Genomic DNA, 24,720 nt, shown 5'->3' with positions numbered 1-24,720 from the left:
ACTGTAGTAGTGAGAGAGATACTGTAGCATTGAGAGATACTGTAGCATTGAGAGATACTGTAGTAGTGAGAGAGATACTGTAGCATTGAGAGAGATACTGTAGTAGTGAGAGAGATACTGTAGTAGTGAGAGAGATACTGTAGCAGTGAGAGAGATACTGTAGTAGTAAGAGAGATACTGTAGCAGTGAGAGAGATACTGTAGCAGTGAGATAGATACTGTAGTAGTGAGAGAGATACTGTAGTAGTAAGAGAGATACTGTAGCAGTGAGATAGATACTGTAGTAGTGAGAGAGATACTGTAGCAGTGAGAGAAATACTGTAGTAGTAAGAGAGATACTGTAGTAGTGAGAGAGGTACTGTAGTAATAAGATAGATACTGTAGCAGTGAGAGAGATACTGTAGTAGTGAGAGAGATACTGTAGTAGTGAGAGAGATACTGTAGTAGTGAGAGAGATACTGTAGTAGTGAGAGAGATACTGTAGCAGTGATAGAGATACTGTAGTAGTGAGAGAGATACTGTAGTAGTGAGAGTTCAAAAGTCAGCCAGTTGATAGTGGAGCCAGAGCAGTGGAGCCTCAGTAACAGACAGACTGACCTGAGTAACAGACTGACTGACAGACAGACTGACCTGGGTAACAGACTGACTGACAGACAGACTGACCTTAGAGGAATGACTGCCGTTTCCCATGCCCTCTATGTCTGACCCCCCAGGATGGGCATGCTGAACGGTCCAGTTCACACAGTCTGTCTGTCTGTCCCTGGCCCCTCTCCGCGTCTATCTGTATGTCCCCTCGGCTCTGCTCCACTACACTCCACCCTCTCTGCCTAGCCACTCTAGCCCCTACCCCATTCTCCCCTCCTCCCCTTGGACCCCAGCCAGTCTATGAGGAAATAAATATGTGAAGAAAGAAACTGGGAGGAATGTTAATGACCGCTGCTTCTTACCCCTCCTTTTATACCGTGCCAGATCCTGATGAAGTTGATATGAACACATGCATCTCTCTCCCCCCCTCTCAATTCCTCTCTCTCCTCTCCCAATTCCTCTCCCTCCCCCTCTCAATTCCTCTCTTTCTCCCCTCCCTCCCTCCCTCCCTCCCTCCCTCCCTCCCTCCCTCCCTCCCTCCCTCCCTCCCTCCCTCCCTCCCTCCCTCCCTCCCTCCCTCCCTCCCTCCCTCTTCCAATTCCTCTTTCTCCCTCCCTCTTCCAATTCCTCTTTCTCTCTCCCCTTCCAATTCCTCTCTCTCTCCCCCTCCCAATTCCTCTCTCTCTCCCCTTCCAATTCCTCTCTCTCTCTCCCCTCCCAATTTCTCTCTCTCTCTCCCCCTCCCAAATTCCTCTCTCTCTCCCCCTCCCAATTCCTCTCTCTCTCCCCCTCCCTATTCCTCTCTCTTTCTCTCCCCCTCCCAATTCCCCTCTCTCTCTCCGCCTCCCAATTCCTCTCTCTCCCCCCCTCCCAATTCCTCTCTCTCTCTCCCTCCCAATTCCCCTCTCTCTCTCCCTCCCAATTCCTCTCTCTCTCCCCCTCCCAATTCCTCTCTCTCTCCCCTTCCAATTCCTCTCTCTCTCTCTCTCTCTCTCTCTCTCTCTCTCCCCTCCCAATTCCTCTCTCTCTCTCCCCCCTCCCAAATTCCTCTCTCTCTCCCCCTCCCAATTCCTCTCTCTCTCTCCCCCTCCCTATTCCTCTCTCTCTCTCCCCCTCCCAAATTCCTCTCTCTCTCCCCCTCCCAATTCCTCTCTCTCTCTCCCCCTCCCTATTCCTCTCTCTCTCTCTCCCCCTCCCAATTCCCCTCTCTCTCTCCCCCTCCCAATTCCTCTCTCTCCCCCCCTCCCAATTCCCCTCTCTCTCTCCCTCCCAATTCCCCTCTCTCTCTCCCTCCCAATTCCTCTCTCTCTCCCCCTCCCAATTCCTCTCTCTCTTTCTTCTCCTTGCACTGAGAGCTCTCCCTCTTCCTCTCTCTCTCCCTCCTCCTATGTCTCCCCTTCTCCCTTTCCCTCTGCCCCGTACCCACCTCACTACTACTCTGACAGGGATAGCTGGGGCAGTTTTCTCCTTCTATGGTTTGTTGGATCAGACATTCACAGGCATCGCATGCGAATAACATGTATGGGTCAGAGCACACGGCATGCTAGCATTCCTCAGTTTAACGGTTTCGGAAGTGCTTGTGTGTTTTTGTAATGGTAAGACTACCCCTCTGTTTACATTGACTGTATGTTCAGTACAGCTTGTATAACCCATATAGCCCTGTGTTCAGCACTTTATTAGCCAGCAGAGTCTTTGAAAGTAGCTCGGCTGACGGTGGGGTTGCATGCCAGACAGAGCTTGTCAGTGTGTAGATCCGTTCTGCTCTCACATATCTCTTTGTGCAATAGTACCCTCATCCACAATGACTCACACATGCTGAAAGGCAAGCAGCTCTCCTGGACTGCTGTTGGGTCTTGTAGGGAGATATGTTTTGACACAGCCACAAAGACTTGTTCCAAAATACTGTTTGGTTGCTAGCCGTGTTGGGTGCTGTTGAAAGGTCCTGCAGTGCTGCCTTGCCTTAGTTATAACCATGGCATGGTGGTGGGGGAAGGCCAACAATAGGAGCAGGTGTTACTGCCTGTAGTCACACACAAACACACACACATAAATACACTCTTACAGACACACACAAACATGTGCACACACACACACACACACATGTACTCATGCTTTCTGCCCTCCCAGGTCCCGGCTGTGGTTTCCTCATGGAGAAACATGACGACATTAAAAGGTGTCTCTCTCTGAAGATGGAATGCTTCTTTCCACTGTGAACGTCCCGTCGACCCGGGATGTTTGATTGTCGAAGGAGATATCGATCACAGATGTGTGCTTGTTTACTCGTAGCATCTGACCTAGCCAGCTAGCCGAGGGAATCTTCCCGCTCAGGCTAGCTGACAGCATTAGCAGGCAGGAATGCACACCTATATCAGCAACACAAGCCCTTTGTTTTCTAAGGCTTTTATATGGAGATGAAGTTCACCCAGTCAGTGATACCTGTTTGTTCCTTTGTTTCTGGCTCTGTTGTTGCTCAGACACCTTTTATCAGGTCAAATTAGCAATGCCTGATGGGATTTTGTACCTTTTTCTGTTATGCTAAAACCTGCCTTGTAAACGCACACTACACTTTCTGATAATACAGTATGTTCTAGATCAATCTCATTATACCCCCTGCATTACCCCACCCTTAACCTGTTTGGGATATAGGGGGCAGTATTTTCACATCCACCCTCAAGCCTCAAAAGTTATATTTAGTTTAAAATGGGAACCTACCCATTTTTACATTGAGTTCAAAATCCAACATCTGAGGTGGAAATGAAGGGAGAAGAAGAGGCCCTGCTGGAGTCAGTTAACTGTGTTCCTCTCTGCAGAGGGGGTCTATTGGGTCCACTAGTGTTGATCTGCTCTATGCCCTCTGAGAGGAGGAGAGACAGGAGGAGGAACGGTGGGAGAGGGCTTCAGAGTTCCTGGCATTAGGTGGAGGACTCTCACTCTTTCACATACACTCACACACCCATACTGTACATGCACACACACACACACACACACACAGCTCGGTAGCTCCGGCAGAGGGAGGAATAACATCATGTTTATTTAATGGACTGCAGGCCTAATTACTGACTGACTTGGTTGTACTTTGTTCTTTTTTCTGTTTCTGCTTCCCCTTCGGTGCTCGATGGTAGGCGGGTTCAGGAGTTCAGAGCCTCCCGTACAAACACACACACAGGAGCAGTTCAATGAAAGCTACCGGGAGTTGAGAGCCTCTGTCTTCACCCTCTCTGATGAAGTCTTTCATTTTTCATGGTGGCCGGGTCGGCCTCTGTCACGGGCGTGCCAGGGAGAGGAGGTTGTGTAGACCATGCTAACAGTCTGTTGTCTTTCTAATAAGAAGACGATTGTAATGGGTGCTTATATTTACAAGTGTGTATTATACATACTGTATGTGTGAATTGGAAATTCCCCCTGAGACACCAGGGCCAGCCATTGTCAATGGCAACCCCGGGGCAATTAAGTTTCAGTGCTTTGCTCAAGGGCACATCAACAGATGTTTCACCTTGTCAGCTAGGGGATTTGAACTAACAATCTTTCAGTTACTGGCCCAGCACTCTAACCACTAGGCTACCTTCTGCCCTGTTTCTGTTATGTAGGTTGTGAACCATGCTAACTGTCTGTCTGTCTTCCCTGTAGGTTGGGCTATGTGGACCATGCTGAGGAGTTAGCCTCTAGGTTCCTCCAGTGCTTCCCAAAGAACCGTCTGTCTGCTCAGGCAGCTCTCCAGCATGAGTACTTCAGCCAGCTTCCTCCACGGCTCTGGGAGATCTCAGACAGTATGTATACCTTTACTAAGATACTGGATCTCTCTCTCTTTATTTAGCTTTACTTCTCTCTCGCTCTGTTCTCTCTCTCTCTCTCTCTGTCTAGTGGAGTATCTGTATCGCTACATCACTTCAATGCAATGGTCTTCCCCCCTCTTTCTATATATTTCTCCATATCTCTCACCGTCTCTTCCCCTCTACCCCCCCCCCCCCCCCCCCCCTGCACTCTCTCCATAAAGCAGTGCAACTAGTGGTTGTTGTTGTTCATGCAGAGAGATCCTCTGTTAAAAGCCCAGATGGACCTCAGTTGTCCACCTCTAGATCAGCATGTGGATGTGTTTTCCATCTTACTCCCTGGTTAAGTAAAAACAGATGAGTTTCTGTTTCTTTCAGATGTTTCTTTCACCTCTAGATGAATCTGTTACCCAGTAAACTGCACCCTACCGATGCCCAATGATCGTTATTTTCCTGACACCTGGTCAAAGACCCAAACAAGATTACTTTGAATATAGCCAAAAACAATGTGATAAGATAATTGTATCGGAGTCCCTTTTTGACATGCCGCGGGGTAATTCTAACCTCTCAGACTTATCTAAGCGCCAGACGAGAATGATTCTACACATAGTCACTCTTAGTGATTATGTGCGTCAAGGCGTTATTCCACAGGGACTCAGGTGGCAAAAAGAACGATGATTGGAACAGCGCACAGATGATTTCTGTGAGCGCTGGTGTGCCATCCTGAACAAATGCTCTATTGATTTAATGACATTAATTGTTGATCAATTGAACAATGATTTTATTAAAATGGATAACACAATCGAAGAGAAACGCACAGCTCTGCAAGGAGCTGTTAATGATGATGGCATATTCAATGAACTGATGAAAACTAACCAAGCTCTCCAGGACATGTTGTCTACAGAAATAAAATAACTTAAAATCAAGAAATTCTAACCCTTCTGGAGAAACCCTGACAGAAGAGGTCCTGCTCCTCCTCTCCATGGCAGACGCAGGAGTGATGCCGCTCACTTCTATCCACCTCGTCTGACCAACGCTCTACAACCAGCGCCTCATCTGCTTCCAGTGACAGTGGTCCCAGGACCCACGGGACTGAGTGTCTTCAATTTATCAAGCAATATATTGAGCCCTGCCTAAGTCTCCTTGCATATAGGCTTTGGGCTTTGACACGGGTTATGGAACACTTTAACGGGTTATATTTTGTGCCTACAACTCAGTGCAACGATTTCGATGTTAAGGTAGACATGTTTAAGTTTTTTAGAAACATCCATTTCAGGGAATACTTTAGCTCCCCTAATCGTGATATTTCTACTGAACATGTAGGCTGCTCCACCTGCAGGTACTCTGACTCCTTTTTGATGTACGGGTTATTTTGTACCTCCATACAATCACAATCACTCTATTGGGACGTATTGCAGACTCAATGAAAAAGATGTTGTCCATCTCCTTAAGAACAAACAGGAGTACATATCTTTCCATCATTTACCTCAGGATGAAAAACAAGCTTTGCTTTAATCCGATACGTCAGTCCTTACCCCCCTGCTGATAAGGGTGGGTCAGTTGTACTCATGGATAGGGCTGTTTATGTAAATGAGTGTCATAGACAACTGTTTGACAACACCTTTTACAAGAAACTCAGAAGTGACCCCACTGCCCAATTTCAGAACATGATCTTTACTGTCCTAGATGGGTATGTAAGATCTGGTCAGATAACCAAATAAGAACATGAGTTTTTGGCTATTCAACACCTTAAAATTGCTACTTTCTATACTTTGCCGAAATTACACAAGAATGTTACAAAACCTCCAGTGCGCCCGGGCATTGATGCAGTAACGGCCCCTCTATCAACTTTTGTTGACTCTTTTTTTATTAGATCACTCGCAGAACAGCTCCCCTCCTTTGTAAAGGACACTGGCAGTATGATCTCAGAACAGCTCCCCTCCTTTGTAAAGGACACTGGCGGTACGATCTCAGAACAGCTCCCCTCCTTTGTAAAGGACACCAGCAGTATGATCTCAGAACAGCTCCCCTCCTTTGTGAAGGACACCAGCAGTATGATCGCAGAACAGCTCCCCTCCTTTGTAAAGGACACCAGCAGTATGATCGCAGAACAGCTCCCCTCCTTTGTAAAGGACACCAGCAGTATGATCTCAGAACAGCTCCCCTCCTTTGTAAAGGACACCGGCGGTACGATCTCAGAACAGCTCCCCTCCTTTGTAAAGGACACCAGCAGTATGATCTCAGAACAGCTCCCCTCCTTTGTAAAGGACACTGGCAGTATGATCGCAGAACAGCTCCCCTCCTTTGTGAAGGACACCAGCAGTATGATCGCAGAACAGCTCCCCTCCTTTGTAAAGGACACCGGCAGAATGATCTCAGAACAGCTCCCCTCCTTTGTAAAGGACACCAGCAGTATGATCTCAGAACAGCTCCCCTCCTTTGTAAAGGACACCAGCAGTATGATCTCAGAACAGCTCCCCTCCTTTGTAAAGGACACCAGCAGTATGGTCGCAGAACAGCTCCCCTCCTTTGTAAAGGACACCAGCAGTATGGTCGCAGAACAGCTCCCCTCCTTTGTAAAGGACACCAGCAGTATGATCTCAGAACAGCTCCCCTCCTTTGTAAAGGACACCAGCAGTATGATCTCAGAACAGCTCCCCTCCTTTGTAAAGGACACCAGCAGTATGATCTCAGAACAGCTCCCCTCCTTTGTGAAGGACACCAGCAGTATGGTCGCAGAACAGCTCCCCTCCTTTGTAAAGGACACCAGCAGTATGATCGCAGAACAGCTCCCCTCCTTTGTAAAGGACACCAGCAGTATGATCGCAGAACAGCTCCCCTCCCTTGTAAAGGACACCAGCAGTATGATCTCAGAACAGCTCCCCTCCTTTGTAAAGGACACCAGCAGTATGATCTCAGAACAGCTCCCCTCCTTTGTAAAGGACACCAGCAGTATGATCTCAGAACAGCTCCCCTCCTTTATAAAGGACATCGGCAGTATGATCCCAGAAAAGCTCCCCTCCTTTGTAAAGGACACCAGCAGTATGATCTCAGAACAGCTCCCCTCCTTTGTAAAGGACACCAGCAGTATGATCTCAGAACAGCTCCCCTCCTTTGTAAAGGACACCAGCAGTATGATCTCAGAACAGCTCCCCTCCTTTGTAAAGGACACCAGCAGTATGATCTCAGAACAGCTCCCCTCCTTTGTAAAGGACACCAGCAGTATTATCTCAGAACAGCTCCCCTCCTTTGTAAAGGACACCAGCAATATGATCTCTATTATTGGATCTCTTGATCTCCCTGATAATACTTTGTTAGTTACTTTTGATGTTGAGTCGTTATACACAAATATTCCATACGAGGGCAGTATTGAAGCTATGGAACATTTTCTTCTGCAACGTAACTACCTTCCGGTGCATGCATTATTACATTGGCTGAAATAGTACTCACACAAGTAGTTCATGTTTCTAAATGATTTCTTTATTCAGACAAAGGGTACTGCTATGGGGTCCTCCATGGCTCCTAACTTTGTATGTGGGTTACATTTTAAATTCTCTCAAAAATGTTTTCTTGCCTAACATCATTATTTGGAAACGGTATATTGATTATATTTTTGTTCTATGGAAGGGTGATGCAAAACAGCTCCAGGCGTTCCATACTTTTCTTAACTCTTGTTCTGAGCATCTGAGATTTACTATGTAATCTGACACATGTCAAATCAGTTTCCTTGATCTTCTGATCTTGTGTGAGGATAATGCTCTATACACTGATCTTTACAGGAAACCTACTGATCGTAACAGTTTGTTGAGGGGTGATAGTTGTCACCTGTTTCCCTTGAAAAACAGTTTGCCCTACAATTCTGTAGGCACTTGCGAAATTTGCATAAAAAAACAATCAGATTTAGACAGAAATATGGCTGAGACGTAAAGAAAATTCAAGGAGAGGGGGTACAAAATGGTCAGATTAATACTGTCATTGAGAAACAAACAAACCGAGACAGGATCTTTTTCAAGGACAGTCTCGCAAAAAGAAGCATTCTTGCAACTACCCGCTAATCAAAGTGCTCTGAACAAATTACGGGAATCGTTCACAAACATTGGCACATTCTAAGATCCGATGACAGTATCGTTAATGTGTTTTCGGACCCTCTCTTGGTCGTATTCTTGTGGGGCAGAAATCTCAGAGATCAATTGGTGAACTCTGATTTACCACCACAAAATGGTACAATGTCTATTTGCGCCCCTCCTGGATGGAAACTACAAGTGTAACGGCTGCGCTCAATGCAATGTCACTTACAAATGTAGATCCTTCAAACACCCCCAAACAGGGAAACAGATTCCAATCAAAGGTGTTATTTATCTTAGAACTTGTCCTTGTGGTAAAAATGATGTGGGTAAAACCAAGTGCCAATTAAAAGTACCAATCGTAGCATCATTAGGTGCAAAAACTTGCGTACCCAGTTGCGATCCACTTTTCTCGATTTCGTCCCTACGTTATATCGACATCGAACATGTCATCCTCCCTAGGACCTCGACAATTTACTGTTAAAACGAGAGGCTGCCTGGATCTTTAATTTAAAGACCCTTGCTCCCCTCGGGCTCAACGTAGACTTTGATCTGAAGCCATTCTTGTGATTTTGCTATTGTAAATGTTTGTAGGCCTACCGTATGTATGATGTACTACAGTAAGTTATTGCATCTGAGCTCCTAGAGTGTGCGGCTCTCCTTTCATTTTTCAAGATATGAAACAAGACTTCAAGGAGGCAGTCCTCACATACAACAGGTATGTATATAGGCAACTACCAAAATAAAGGAAACACCAACATAGTGTCTTAATAGAGCGTTGAATCACCACAAGCTTCCATGCACCTTCACACAGATTCTACAAGTGTCTGGAACTCTATTGGAGGGATGCGACATCATTCTTCCACGAGAAATTCCATCATTTGGTGTTTTGTTGATGGTGGGGGAAAATGCTGTTTCAGGCGCTGTTCCAGAATCTCCCATAAGTGTTCAATTGGGTTGAGATCTAGTGACTGAGACGCACACACACACACACACACACACACACACACACACACACACACACACACACACACACACACACACACACACACACACACACACTCTCTCTCTCTCTCTCTCTCTCTCTCTCTCTCTCTCTCACGCACACGCACACACACACACACACACACACGCACACACTCTCTCTCTCTCTCTCTCTCTCTCTCTCTCTCTCACACACACACACACACACACACACTCTCTCTCTCTCTCTCTCTCTCTCACACACACACACACGCACACACACACTCTCTCTCTCTCTCTCTCACACACACACACACTCACGCACGAACACACATACCACTTTGAGACCCCTCTTTCAAAGTCACTGAGATCTCTTCTAGACATGGTAGCCAAAATAATGGTAAACTAGGCATTTTTATATATGACGCTAAGCATTTTTTTTTTTTTTTTTACAAACATTTATAATTTTCCTATCACAATACCCAACCTGGCATCCTACATGACAGTTCATTTGCCATCGAATCAGAACAGGACATTCAACTGTGTCATTCAGAGATTACATACCACCCATATTATTAGACTTGAAACACAGATACGTACAGAGCCAATCCTATCCATTCACCCCTCTCATCACCAGTGTCAAAGCCCAAAGCCTGTTAAGATAGCTTCATAGGAGCTGCATTGGAGACAACCCACCCAGGCTGGTCATTTTAATATGAGAATCATTCTCATTTTAAATTCCCCAGATGAGGATTGATTGATCTCTATTAATCCTGTTATCAGCAGGCCACAGTAGGTTGTTCTGTTAGGAGAAGCAGGAGCTCTGCGGCGGTCACCGGGCTGGGAGAGGTGGTGGCTCTCTTTGTGCTGTTACACACACACACATGCATATGCACACACACACACGTGCAGGCATGATTGCACACTCTCTCTCTCTCTCACACGCACACACACGCACTCAGACACACACACACACACACATAGTCAAATTAATTTATACTGTTATACTGTATAAATGAGGTCCTTGGTGGATCAACACTGTAGCAGCAGGGAGGGAGGGAGGAATGAAAGGAGGGAGGGAGAGAATAACAAATGGTGGTGGAGGAGGGGAAGCAGAGGAGAAATGACTCTGAAGAGAAGGAATAAGAGAAGTTAAATAAAGGGATCATTGTTATCCTGGGTGTTAGCCTGCTAGTGAAACATGGTGATGTTGTTTTGTGCAGCAGGTAGACAGGCAGCAGGATAATAGAGACTGATGGGAAATGCCCCAGCCCAACATACCACTGGGAGTTAAACCTAACTGTCAGCACTCTAACACTAACTAACATGAGCTTTACATTCATTACAACACCACAGATAATGTAGAAAGAAACATGGCACACACAAACACACACACACAACACATATGTATACACACACACACAACACATATATACACACAAAGCGTGTTCAACATTAAAGCTGAATCTTTATTATTGTTATCTGGCTAGGGACTGAAGGAGAACATGGTTTATTCAGCCAAAAATGCACTCCGTTGTCTAATGTGTTGGGAATTATAGAGACAATAGCTTGACAGATTTATTATGAACAATGGAAGAATTACAGGAGGCATAATAGACTACCCAGTCCTGTGTGTGTGTGTGTGTGTGTGTGTGTGTGTGTGTGTGTGTGTGTGTGTGTGTGTGTGTGTGTGTGTGTGTGTGTGTGTGTGTGTGTGTGTGTGTGTGTGTGTGTGTGTGTGTGTGTGTGTGTGTGTGAGGATTGTGATTGTGACATTTAACAGAAACACTGTGGGAATCTGAGACAGAAGTAGTGTACAATAATATTGTCCTTGACTAGACCTTCGCAGTATTACAGACTCTGATATCTCGGAGCATTACAGACTCTGATATCTCGCTGTATTACGGACTCTGATATCTCACTGTATTACGGACTCTGATATCTCGCTCTATTACGGACTCGGATATCTCACTGTATTACGGACTCTGATATCTCGCTCTATTACGGACTCGGATATCTTGCTGTATTACGGACTCTGATATCTCACTGTATTACGGACTCTGATATCTCACTGTATTACGGACTCTGATATCTCGCTGTATTACGGACTCTGATATCTCGCTGTATTACAGACTCTGATATCTCGCTGTATTACGGACTCTGATATGTCGGAGCATTACGGACTCTGATATCTCTCTGTATTACGGACTCTGATATCTCGGAGCATCACGGACTCTGATATCTCGCAGTATTACGGACTCTGATATCTCACAGTATTACGGACTCTGATATCTCGGCGCATTACAGACTCTGATATCTCTTAGTATTACGGACTCTGATATCTCGGAGCATTACAGACTCTGATATCTCTTAGTATTACGGACTCTGATATCTCGGAGCATTACAGACTCTGATATCACTTAGTATTACGGACTCTGATATCTCGGCGCATTATAGACTCTGATATCTCTTAGTATTACGGACTCTGATATCTCGGAGCATTACAGACTCTGATATCGCTTAGTATTACAGACTCTGATATCTCTTAGTATTACGGACTCTGATATCTCGGGGGATTACAGACTCTGATATCTCTTAGTATTACGGACTCTGATATCTCGGAACATTACAGACTCTGATATCTCTTAGTATTACGGACTCTGATATCTCGGAGCATTACAGACTCTGATATCACTTAGTATTACGGACTCTGATATCTCGGCGCATTACAGACTCTGATATCTCTTAGTATTACGGACTCTGATATCTCGGAACATTACAGACTCTGATATCTCTTAGTATTACGGACTCTGATATCTCGGAGCATTACAGACTCTGATATCACTTAGTATTACGGACTCTGATATCTCGGCGCATTACAGACTCTGATATCTCTTAGTATTACGGACTCTGATATCTCGGGGGATTACAGACTCTGATATCTCTTAGTATTACGGACTCTGATATCTCGGAACATTACAGACTCTGATATCTCTTAGTATTACGGACTCTGATATCTCGGCGCATTACAGACTCTGATATCTCTTAGTATTACGGACTCTGATATCTCGGAGCATTACAGACTCTGATATCTCTTAGTATTACGGACTCTGATATCTCGGAGCATTACAGACTCTGATATCTCTTAGTATTACGGACTCTGATATCTCGGAGCATTACAGACTCTGATATCACTTAGTATTACGGACTCTGATATCTCGGCGCATTATAGACTCTGATATCTCTTAGTATTACGGACTCTGATATCTCGGAGCATTACAGACTCTGATATCGCTTAGTATTACAGACTCTGATATCTCTTAGTATTACGGACTCTGATATCTCGGGGGATTACAGACTCTGATATCTCGGAACATTACAGACTCTGATATCTCTTAGTATTACGGACTCTGATATCTCGGGGGATTACAGACTCTGATATCTCGGAACATTACAGACTCTGATATCTCTTAGTATTACGGACTCTGATATCTCGGGGGATTACAGACTCTGATATCTCTTAGTATTACGGACTCTGATATCTCGGAACATTACAGACTCTGATATCTCTTAGTATTACGGACTCTGATATCTCTTAGTATTACGGACTCTGATATCTCGGAGCATTACAGACTCTGATATCTCTTAGTATTACGGACTCTGATATCTCGGAGCATTACAGACTCTGATATCTCTTAGTATTACGGACTCTGATATCTCGGCGCATTACAGACTCTGATATCTCTTAGTATTACGGACTCTGATATCTCGGAGCATTACAGACTCTGATATCTCTTAGTATTACGGACTCTGATATCTCGGAGCATTACAGACTCTGATATCGCTTAGTATTACGGACTCTGATATCTCGGAGCATTACAGACTCTGATATCTCTTAGTATTACGGACTCTGATATCTCGGAGCATTACAGACTCTGATATCTCTTAGTATTACGGACTCTGATATCTCGGAGCATTACAGACTCTGATATCACTTAGTATTACGGACTCTGATATCTCGGCGCATTATAGACTCTGATATCTCTTAGTATTACGGACTCTGATATCTCGGAGCATTACAGACTCTGATATCGCTTAGTATTACAGACTCTGATATCTCTTAGTATTACGGACTCTGATATCTCGGGGGATTACAGACTCTGATATCTCTTAGTATTACGGACTCTGATATCTCGGAGCATTACAGACTCTGATATTGCTTAGTATTACGGACTCTGATATCTCGGAGCATTACAGACTCTGATATCGCTTAGTATTACGGACTCTGATATCTCGGCGCATTACAGATATCTCCTCACGGAAAGGAAATAAAGGATGTGAGAGAGAGTGGTGTTTTTATAACTCAGTTCAGTGATAGTGTGTCCTGCAACTCTCGAAAAAGCCTTAAAGAGATAAACCTCTCTTCATTTCAGAGTATTTTGACTCAATCTGTAATCCTTTGACTCTAAGAGGAAACTATGAGGTTGGCTAAATCACATTCTCTCACTCTTTCTCCCTTACTCTCTTTTGTCTCTCTCTCTCTTTCTCTCTCACTCAACTCTCTCTCTCTCTCTCCTACCCCAGTGGCTACTATCTTCACGGTACCAAATGTCAAGCTGCAGGTGGAGTCAGGTGACAGTATACAGGTGTGTACCAGGACCATCTCCAGCCATGCTAAAGGACCGTCCAGCAGCAAACACTGACCGGGGCAGACTGCCCCACAGCTAGCCAGGTATGTACACACACACACACACACACATACACACATACACACACACACACACATACACACACACACACGCACGTACGCACGCACATACACACCAACACACACACATACACACACACACGCACGCACGCACATTCACACACACACACACATACATACACACACACATACATTAAATGCTAATAAAATGAAATGCATGCTCTTCAACCGATCGCTGCCCACAACCGCCTGCCCGACAAGCATCACTACTCTGGACGGTTCTGACATAGAATATGTGGACAACTATAAATACCTAAGTGTCTGGCTGGAATGTAAACTCTCCTTCCAGACTCACATTAAGCATCTCCAATCCAAAATTAAATCTAGAATCGGCTTCCTATTTTGCAACAAAGCCTCCTTCACTCATGCTGCCAAACATACCCTTGTAAAACTGACTATCCTACCGATCCTTGACTTCGGCGATGTCATTTATAAAATAGCCTCCAACACTCTACTCAGCAAATTGGATGCAGTCTATCACAGTGCCATCTGTTTTGTCACCAAAGTCCCATATACTACCCACCACTGCTCTCATTGGCTGGCCCTCGCTACATATCCGTTGCTTGACTCACTGGCTCCAGGTCATCTATAAGTCTTTGCTAGGTATAGCTCCGCCTTATCTCAGCTCACTGGTCACCATAGCAACACCCACCCGTAGCACACGCTCCAGCAGGTGTATTTCACTGGTCATCCCCAAAGTCAACACCTCTTTTGGTCGTCTTTCCTTCCAGTTCTCTGCTGCCATTGACTGGAACGAATTGCAAAAATCACTGAAGTTGGAGACTTATATCTGCCTCACTAACTTTAAGCATCAGCTGTCAGAGCAGCTTACCGATCGCTGCAGCTGTACACAGCGCAACCAATTACCTACCTCATCCCCATATTTGTTTTTCTGCTCTTTTGCACACCAGTATCTCTTCTTGCTTTATCTTGGCCAGGTCGCAGTTGTAAATGAGAACATGTTCTCAACTGGCCAACCTGGTTAAATAAAGGTGAAATAACATAAAAAATAAATATACAAACACATATACACACACACACATACACAAACACATACACACACACACAAACATATACACACACACACATACACACACACACATACACAAACACATACACACACACACAAACATATACACACACACACATACACACACACACATACACAAACACATATACACACACATACACACACACATATACACACACACACACATACACACACACATATACACACACACACAAACATATACACATACACACACACACATACACACACACACAAACATATACACACACACACATACACACACACACATACACAAACACATATACACACACACATACACATATACACACACACACACACACACATATACACACACACACACATACACAAACACATATACACACACACATACACATATACACACACACACACACACATATACACACACACACACACACATACACAAACACATATACACACACACACACACATACACACACACACACAAACACATATACACACACACACAAACACATATACACACACACACAAACACATATACACACATACACAAACACATATACACACACACACACACACAAACACATATACACACATACACACATACACGAACACATATACACACACACACACACACAAACACATATACACACATACACAAACACATATACACACACACACACACACAAACACATATACACACATACACAAACACATATACACACACACACAAACACATATACACACACACACAAACACATATACACACACACACATACACAAACACATATACACACACACACAAACACATATACACACACACACATACACAAACACATATACACACACACACAAACACATATACACACACACATACACAAACACATATACACACACACACATACACAAACACATATACACACACACACATACACAAACACATATACACACACACACAAACACATATACACACACACACACACACACACATATACACACACACACATACACAAACACATACAAACACACACACATACACAAACATATACACTACCATTCAAAAGTTTGGGGTCACTAGAAATGTCCTTGTTTTTTAAAGAAAAGCTAATTATTTGTCCATTAAAATAACATCAAATTGATCAAGAATACAGTGTAGCCATTATTAATGTTGTAAATGACTATTGTAGCTGGAAACGGCAGATTTTTTAAATGGAATATCTACATAGTCGTACAGAGGACATTATCAGCAACCATCACTCCTGTAATACATTGTGTTAGCTAATCCAAGTTTATCATTTTAAAAGGCTAATTGATCATTAGAAAACCCTTTTGCAATTATGTTAACACAGCTGAAACCCGTTGTTCTGATTAAAGAGGCAATAAAAACCGTCTTTCTTTTGACTAGTTGAGTATCTGGAGCATCTGCCATTTGTGGGTTCGATTACAGGCTCAAAATGGCCAGAAACAAAGACCTTTCTTCTGAAACTCGTCAGTCTATTCTTGTTCTGAATAATGAAGGTTATTCCATGCGAGAAATTGCAAAAAAAAACTCAAGATCTCGTATAACGCTGTGTACTACTCCCTTCACAGAACAGAGCAAACTGGCCCTAACCAGAATAGAAAGAGGAGTGGGAGACTCCGGTGTACAACTGAGCAAGAGGACAAGTACATTAGAGTGTCTAGTTTGAGAAACAGATGCCTTACAAATCCTCAACTGGCAGCTTCGTTAAATAGTACCCGCAAAACACCAGTCTTAACGTCAACAATTAAGAGGCGACCCAGGGATGCTGGCCTTCTAGGCAGAGTTTCTCTGTCCAGTGTCTGTGTTCTTTTTCCCATCATAATCTTTTATTTTTATTGGCCAGTCTGAGATATGGCTTTTTCTTTGCAACTCTGCCTAGAAGGCCAACATCCCTGAGTCGCCTCTTCACTGTTGATGTTGAGACTGGTGTTTTGCCAGTACCATACCACCAACAAAAACCAGCTGCCTTCTGATCACTAACACCCCTCAAAGGATCCTAAAGCTGAAGTGGTCATGATATGGTATAGTAAATTGTAGCAGGGGATCCTGTGTAATGGCTGGTGGGTTATCTTCAGCTCTGACTGGGGAAGGAGGGGGTCCTGTTCAGCAGAGAGGGGGTTCCCTATTCACCAGGCACATAAAGAGGCTGTATTTGCATGTAATGAGAGATCTGGGGGCCAGACGGAGGGGATAATGATGGTGAAGGGGCCAGGGCCTAACTTAAGCGCCACTCCAGGGCCCCACTCACAGGATTAAACCTGCAGTTACAGACAGACAGGTGCAGGGACAGGTGCATAGGTTTAGGGATGGGGATCGTTCGGTGAAGACTGACTGGAGAGGATGACAACCACACACCTACTCATACACACACACATACACACACATAGGGCCATAGGGTACATAAACCAAACACGGTAGTTTTACACAACAAACTGGACTATGTATCTATCTCCTCTCCTCCTCCCTCTATTTCACACCATAATTTCATCCCATATCCTCCTACAGTGGATGTGTGCGCGTGAATGTGTGTGTGTATGTCCGTGCGTGTGTTTGTGCATGCGTTCATGCGTGTGTGTGTATGTGTAAGAGCTGAGAGTGGAAGTCACCCCACTGGGAGAGCTCTGTCCTCTCAGCTGCAGTATTCTTATTGAAATGATCCTCTTTGTCCCTGCCCTTCCCACTGCCTGACAGACTGACAGAGCCCCAGTGAGAGCAGACTAATCCACACACACACACACACACACACACACACACACACACACACACACACACACACACACACACACACAAACAAACACACACAAACATGAATGTCTGGTATTCCAGTGAAGATTTCTGAAAGGTGAGAAGAAGAACAGGAGGAGGAGGAGGAGGAAGAGGAGGAGGGGAGAATGTGGTGTGGAGGATAGAAGAGTCTACGAGGACCTGGGGAAAGTGTTGTATTATTTATAAGAGGTAGTGCAGCCAGACAGACAGACACAGAGAGGCAGACGGGCAGGGTGTATTCTTCCGAGGGGTTAATTCCCAGTAGACAGTCTTTGTGCTGTCTAGATGGCTGCTTTCACACAGCCCACTACCTGTCTGTTATAGAACTGAATCAAGACCAGCGAGACTGACATACCTCAGACTCACAGCTGTCTGTACTATCTTCAGACTGGAGAGAGAGAGCAAGAGACAGAGAGAAGGAGAGAGGAAGATATAGAGAGAGATAGTGGGGGGAAAAGAGAGGAAAACAAGATGGAGTAAGGTGGGGTGGTGAAGAGGTGGTAACAAGAGTAGAGTCATTGAACACTGGTCACTTCAATAATGTTTCCATACTGTTTTACCCACTTCATATGTATATACTGTATTCTAGTCAAGGCTCATCCTATATAACTACTGCTGTACACACCTTTTCTATTCATATACTGTCCATAATGTCTATACACACCATCATATACATATATATTTATATTCTGGACTCTGACATTGCTCGTTCTAATATTTCTATACTTCTTATTTACATTTTTGGGATTTGTGTGTGTTGTTTTGTATTGTTAGGTGTTACTGCACTGCAATAACATCTGCAAAATATGTGTACTCGACCAATACAATTGGATTTGATTTAGAAAGAGAGGGAGCAAGCAAAGAAATATAGACTTACTGTACATGATAGGCATGTGTGTTGTTTGAAGGGGGAAGGCAGGAGAGTGTGAGAGAGAGAGAGAGAGAGAGAGAGAGAGAGAGAAACAGAGGATGAGCGCAAAATAGAAAGAGAGAGAGAGAGGGAGGAAAAAAACAGGCCTCACAGGCTATACATGGACAGTTATAGAAGTGTACTTCAGAGCTATACTGTATGTTTATTCATGAGTGTGCATTATTCAGGGGAATGGCTGATGCAACATTGTACCTTGCCTTTGCAATGGCTCTCTCTGTACCATCAATCCTCACGATGACCATGAAGTTCACTTTGAAGTTATTTTCGACCACCTTTAGGATGACTTCCACTGAGTTTGTACTTCTTGCAATCAGCCTCGCAAACGTCAGTTTCATATTACACCGTTCCGTTGGCTCAGAGGTAATAGTCTACAGTCAGCTCCTCTCCTCATCTCCTTTCCTCATCTTCTTTCCTGGTGTCACAGAGAATGACTGGTGAAAACAAGCATTGCATAGGCCTCCACGGCGTTGCTTTTAGCTGTGTTTTCACGTCTGTGCAGTGAGAAGATGAGCAGTACCTGATGTAGCAGTACCTGTCAGCAGCCAGACAGACAGACAGACATGTGAGAGTCAGACAGACAGAGAAAGCAGCTCTGGATCAGAAAGAGGCCACTATGGGCCCTCAGCATCACAATAAGACCCACAAGAGCACTGAAGCTACAGTTGGAAGTTGACATACACTTACATGCTGACCAGACCGGACACGTCACGTACACGAGCGTTGCAAAATACATTTAGACATCCATGTTATTCAATTCAAAACGATTGTCTGCGATGCCAAGGGCTAAAATATAACTTATTTCTATTTCTGCCGCAGATCGCTCTGAAAGTCCTGCCTCTCCCATCTCTTCATTGGTTTATAGAAGCAGGTACCCACGTGCCATCTCCTCACTGGTTATACCCACGTATAAGACTAACTGTTTTGCCAGTCGTCGTGGTAATACTATGAACGTTTAGATGCCGATCACCATATAAGGAGGAAGGAGGAGAGATGACTAGAAACGATTCGGTTGGCCGTTTTATGTGTGGATTAATTGTCGGAGTAGAGAACCTTGTGCATTTCAGGTAAAATAACAACTCAATGTTTATATCCCAGGACAAATAAGCTGGCAACAGCAAGCTAGCTAAATAGGACAAATTAACTTTAGCTAGCATGTGCAAGCTAACTAGCTAAATTGCCATACATGTTTAATGCTTTTCGACCTGTCCCCAAATGAATGTCATTGGTTCAGAGTATGTTTTGATATTTTAACCTGCGTGTCGTGATCGCGTTTGGTGTAGGGGGACAAAATAAATGTATGCACGATAGCACACGCGCACAGCCGGTTTGGGTTCCGTGTTAGGTTGGAGTCATTAAAACTCGTTTTTCAACCACCCCACAAATTTCTTGTGAACAAACTATAGTTTTGGCAAGTCGGTTAGGACATCTACTTTGTACATGACACAAGTAATTTTTCCAACAATTATTGACAGACAGATTATTTCACTTATTATTCACTGTATCACAATTCCAGTGGGTCAGAAGTTTACATACACTAAGTTGACTGTGCCTTTAAACAGCTTGGAAAATTCCAGAAAATAATGGCATGGCTAAGGAAGCTTCTGATAGGCTAATTGACATCATTTGAGTCAATTGGAGGTGTACCTGTGGATGTATTTCAAGTCCTACCTTCAAACTCTGTGCCTCTTTGCTTGACATCATGGGAAAATCAAAAGAAATCAGCCAAAACCCCAGACAACAAATTGTAGACCTCCACAAGTCTGGTTCATCTTTGGGAGCAATTTCCAAATGCCTGAAGGTACCACATTCATCTGTACAAACAATAGTAGGCAACACCATGGGACCACGCAGCCGTCATACCACTCAGGAAGGAGACGCGTTCTGTCTCTTAGCGATCAACGTACTTTGGTGCAAAAAGTGCAAATCAATCCCAGAACAACAGCAAAGGACCTTGTGAAGATGCTGGAGGAAACGGGTACAAAAGTATCTATATCCAGAGTAAAACGAGTCCTATATCGACATAACCTGAAAGGCCGCTCAGCGAGGAAGAAGCCACCGCTCCAAAACCGCCATAAAAAAGCCAGACTACGGTTTGCAACTGCACATGGGGACAAAGATCGTACTTTTTGGAGAAACAATCCTCTGGTCTGATGAAACAAAAATAGAACTGTTTGGCCATAATGACCATTGTTATGTTTGGAGGAAAAAGGGGAACGCTTGCAAGACGAAGAACACCATCTCAACCGTGAAGCACGGGGGTGGCAGCATCATGTTGTGGGGGTGCTTTGCTGCAGGAGGGACTGGTGCACTTCACAAAATAGATTGCATCATGAGAATGGAAAATTATTTGGACATATTGAAGCAACATCTCAAGACATCAGTCAGGAAGTTAAAGCTTGGTCGCAAATGGGTCTTCCAAATGGACAATGACCCCAAGCATACTTCCAAAGTTGTGGCAAAATGGCTTAAAGAAAACAACGTCAAGGTATTGAAGTGGCCATCACAAAGCCCTGACCTCAATCCTATAGAAAATGTGTGGGCAGAACTGAAAACGTGTGTGTGAGCAAGGAGGCCTACAAACCTGACTCAGTTACACCAGCTCTGTCAGGAGGAATGGGCCAATATTCACCCAACTTATTGTGGGAAGCTTGTGGAAGGCTACCTGAAACGTTTGAATGAAGTTAAACAATTTAAAGGCAATGCTACCAAATACTAAACGAGTGTATGTAAACTTCTGACCCACTGGAAATTTGATGAAAGAAATAAAAGCTGAAATAAACCATTCTCTCTACTATTATTCTGACATTTCACATTTCTAAAATAAAGTGGTGATCCTATCTGACCTAAGACAGGGACTTTTTACTAGGATTAAATTTCAGGAATTGTGAAAAACTGGGTTTAAATGTATTTGGCTAAGGTGAATGTAAACTTGCGACTTCAACTGTATACTATCTGTCCTTTCGGTCCACTATGTAGAGCAGCCAGGCAGCTGTTTATGTGGCTCTCACACACATTCAGCCACACACACTCACACAGACACACACACCACGTTTAGCCATGCCGGCTCAGTGGCCACCTGCCTGAGGGACTCCATATCTCAGTATTGTGTTACTTGAGTCTTTGCATATGCCATACACAACCACACACACACACACCAGTGCACAGATATTACGCACCAGAGCACACCTCTTCCAGTTTGTCATGTATGTTTTGACTTCCTGTCCGATATCCTTTCTTAAATTACTTCTTTTTTTTTTTTTCATTTTTTATTATTTATTTTCAAAAAACATAAGGAAGGAGTATCGTCTAGGTATTAGAACATGAAGGACAAGCAATAAAGCATCAAGACACTATCAAACATGTATCAGTCCCATCCTTATGTGTGAGGGTGCGTGTGCATGATAGTGATATAAGATATATGTCATAGTTTCCTTTTTCATGATCCTATATCCTTTAACCAGCGTCAACATGTTTCATCACCATCAACTAGATACAACAGTAGAGCTCTGTACTTTAGTGTAGCATTTTGCTTTTTCTATGCCATTTCAATTGTCAAAGACTCCAGTAACCCTAGTCATAAACTACGGCAAGCGGTACCGGAGCACCAAGTCTAGGTCGAAACGGCTCCTTGACAGCTTCTACCCAATCAGCAATCAGCAATCAGACTGCTAAACCGTTAATCAAATGACAACCTGTACTATCGGCTTTTTTTTACCAAATATTTTCTTACCTTAAAAAAAAGTCTGCATTGTTGGTTAAGGGGTTGTAAGTAACCATTTCACAGTAAGTTCTACATCTGTTGTGTTCGGCATGTGACAAATATAATTGGATTTATATAGTCTACATACAGTATATACGGTATCGTACAGAGACAACTGGTGTTTGTGCTTTGACAGTCTTTTTGGGGTTCACAGAATGACCTGGTAGAAAGTTTTCAGAGGGAAGACAAACTGCTTTAAAGCTGTCCCCTGCTGTGTGCCCGGGGGAGGGAGAAAGGAAGGAATGAAGTGAGGGAGGGATAGAGGGATCACCTGAGGCACTGCTTTCAGGAATGGAGAGCTTTCTGTCAAATAACCTCGCTTTGCTCTCCTCTCAGTGTTTCTACTCAACACCAATCCCTCATTCCACTGGCCGTGTCCCATTTGGCAGACTCTCCCTTCTTTGTTTTGATTCTCTCCTCTCTCTCGCCCTCTTTTTCTCCTTCTCTCTCTCCATCTTCCTCTCTTTGTAAACTAATATGCAGTGTGACTAGAGATTGTAATACATTTCTTCTCAGGAGTGTATTATGAATTGGCTCGGTCATTCCCTGTAGAAGGTGCACCAGTGTGTGGATGTGTTTTTTAAATGCCCCATTTCCTTCTGTTAAATCTTTCACCCTTCCTTCCTTCCTGCCGTCTTTCATGGTGGTCTGAGCTGAGCTGGGAACAGTCTTTGGACCTGAGAACAGTCAGCCTTCCAAGTGTTGAAGTAGAGAGTAAAAGGGTGGTTGGAAGTTTTCTCTCTGTGTGACTCAGTTTGGTGGTGCAGTGTGGAGCTTGTGATTTGACTGATTCTTACTAAGCTCTGAATCACTACCACCTCGGCTCCTTCATTTAGGCCTGTATACAGTATCATATACTGTAGACAGCACTATTCTGTGCTGAATGCCTGAATACTTTTATTCAGTGTAATAGAGTATTGTCTTAGTAGAAGTTGATACATGAATTGCTCATTCAAACATTTCTTTCTTTTCTCTTGTGAAATAATGTTCTTGACCTTCTGTAGAAACACTTGGTTTGTTACATTTTAATGTCAGTCGTGATTTGATTTCCAACCATATTTGTTTTTCTGTTTATCCACATTCGGTGCCCCATCTTACCTCACTGTAAAACATCCAACTGTGAGTCTCTCCTCCTCTCCTCTGCTCCGCTCTCCTCTCCTCGTTCCCTCTCTATCTTACAGCACTATAACTCTCATTAGCCATCAGTTCACACCCCTTCTCTCTTGCGCACTCTCTCTCTCTCTCTCTCTCTCTATTCCCTCACTTTATCTCTACTGAGTTCTCCCTGTCTTCTCTCTCACTGAAATAAATATTTCACTTACTCTCTCGCTCCTTTTCCATCTCTCCCCCTCTGCTCCTCCTATCTCCCTCCCTCCACCCTTCACTCTGGTGTTGTGGTTGAGTATCTCTCTCTCTCTCTCTCTCTCTCTCTCTCTCTCTCTCTCTCTCTCTCTCTCTCTCTCTCTCTCTCTCTCTCTTCTCTCTCTTCCCTTTGCCCTCTCTAGTGTGAGAGTAAGCTCTTTCTTTCTTCAGGCCTGTTTGATTGACAGGCTTGGGGATTGGATCTGATGAGCCACGCTCTCTCACAGGGTCAAGGAGCCTAGTTAGCAGGAGTTGTCAGAGAGAGGAAGAAGAGAGAGAGAGAAAAGAGAGGGATGAGGGGGAGAGGGTTCAGGACTCCCCTGGGCAGGTGTTCATCTCAGCAAGACAGCCCCCCCACCAAACACACATACACACTCCCTCTCCTCATACCTCCCCCAGCTTGTCTCAGGAAGATGGGGCAGGCAGGCAGAGAGGAGGGGCGATAGAGCCCTACAGGGAGACGTGGGAATTGATTTCATGTGTAATTTCTTTATCACTAGAGGGGACAAATGCCATCCACCTTTTTTTGGGGGGGGGGAGGAGATCTGACTCAGGATCTCTCTCTCTCATTACCATAAGCTCCCTTCAGACCTCCTCCAGTTGTAGGAATGCATTTTCACTTCGGTCCCTCTCTCTGTAGCTCTCTCTTCCTCCTCCTCCCTCCCCTCTCTCTCTCTCTCTCTCTCTCTCTCTCTCGGTC

General features: G+C 44.2%; 1 protein-coding gene across 2 annotated transcripts in view; it reads left to right on the top strand.

Moving 5' to 3' along the window:
• The window catches only part of LOC109901131 (cyclin-dependent kinase 14), a 207,512-nt gene that overhangs the window by 134,843 nt on the left and 47,949 nt on the right, over positions 1–24,720 (top strand). For both annotated transcript variants that reach the window (XM_031787048.1, XM_031787049.1), the window contains 2 exons: positions 4,212–4,351; positions 13,966–14,113. In XM_031787048.1, the coding sequence (XP_031642908.1) occupies positions 4,212–4,351; positions 13,966–14,084 (259 nt within the window). In that variant the 3' untranslated portion in view covers positions 14,085–14,113. The remainder of the gene's footprint in view (positions 1–4,211; positions 4,352–13,965; positions 14,114–24,720) is intronic.

This window comes from Oncorhynchus kisutch, linkage group LG13 (genome assembly GCF_002021735.2).
Source record: "Oncorhynchus kisutch isolate 150728-3 linkage group LG13, Okis_V2, whole genome shotgun sequence".
NCBI lineage: Eukaryota > Metazoa > Chordata > Actinopteri > Salmoniformes > Salmonidae > Oncorhynchus > Oncorhynchus kisutch.
This window is presented reverse-complemented; position numbering and strand designations above follow the sequence as displayed.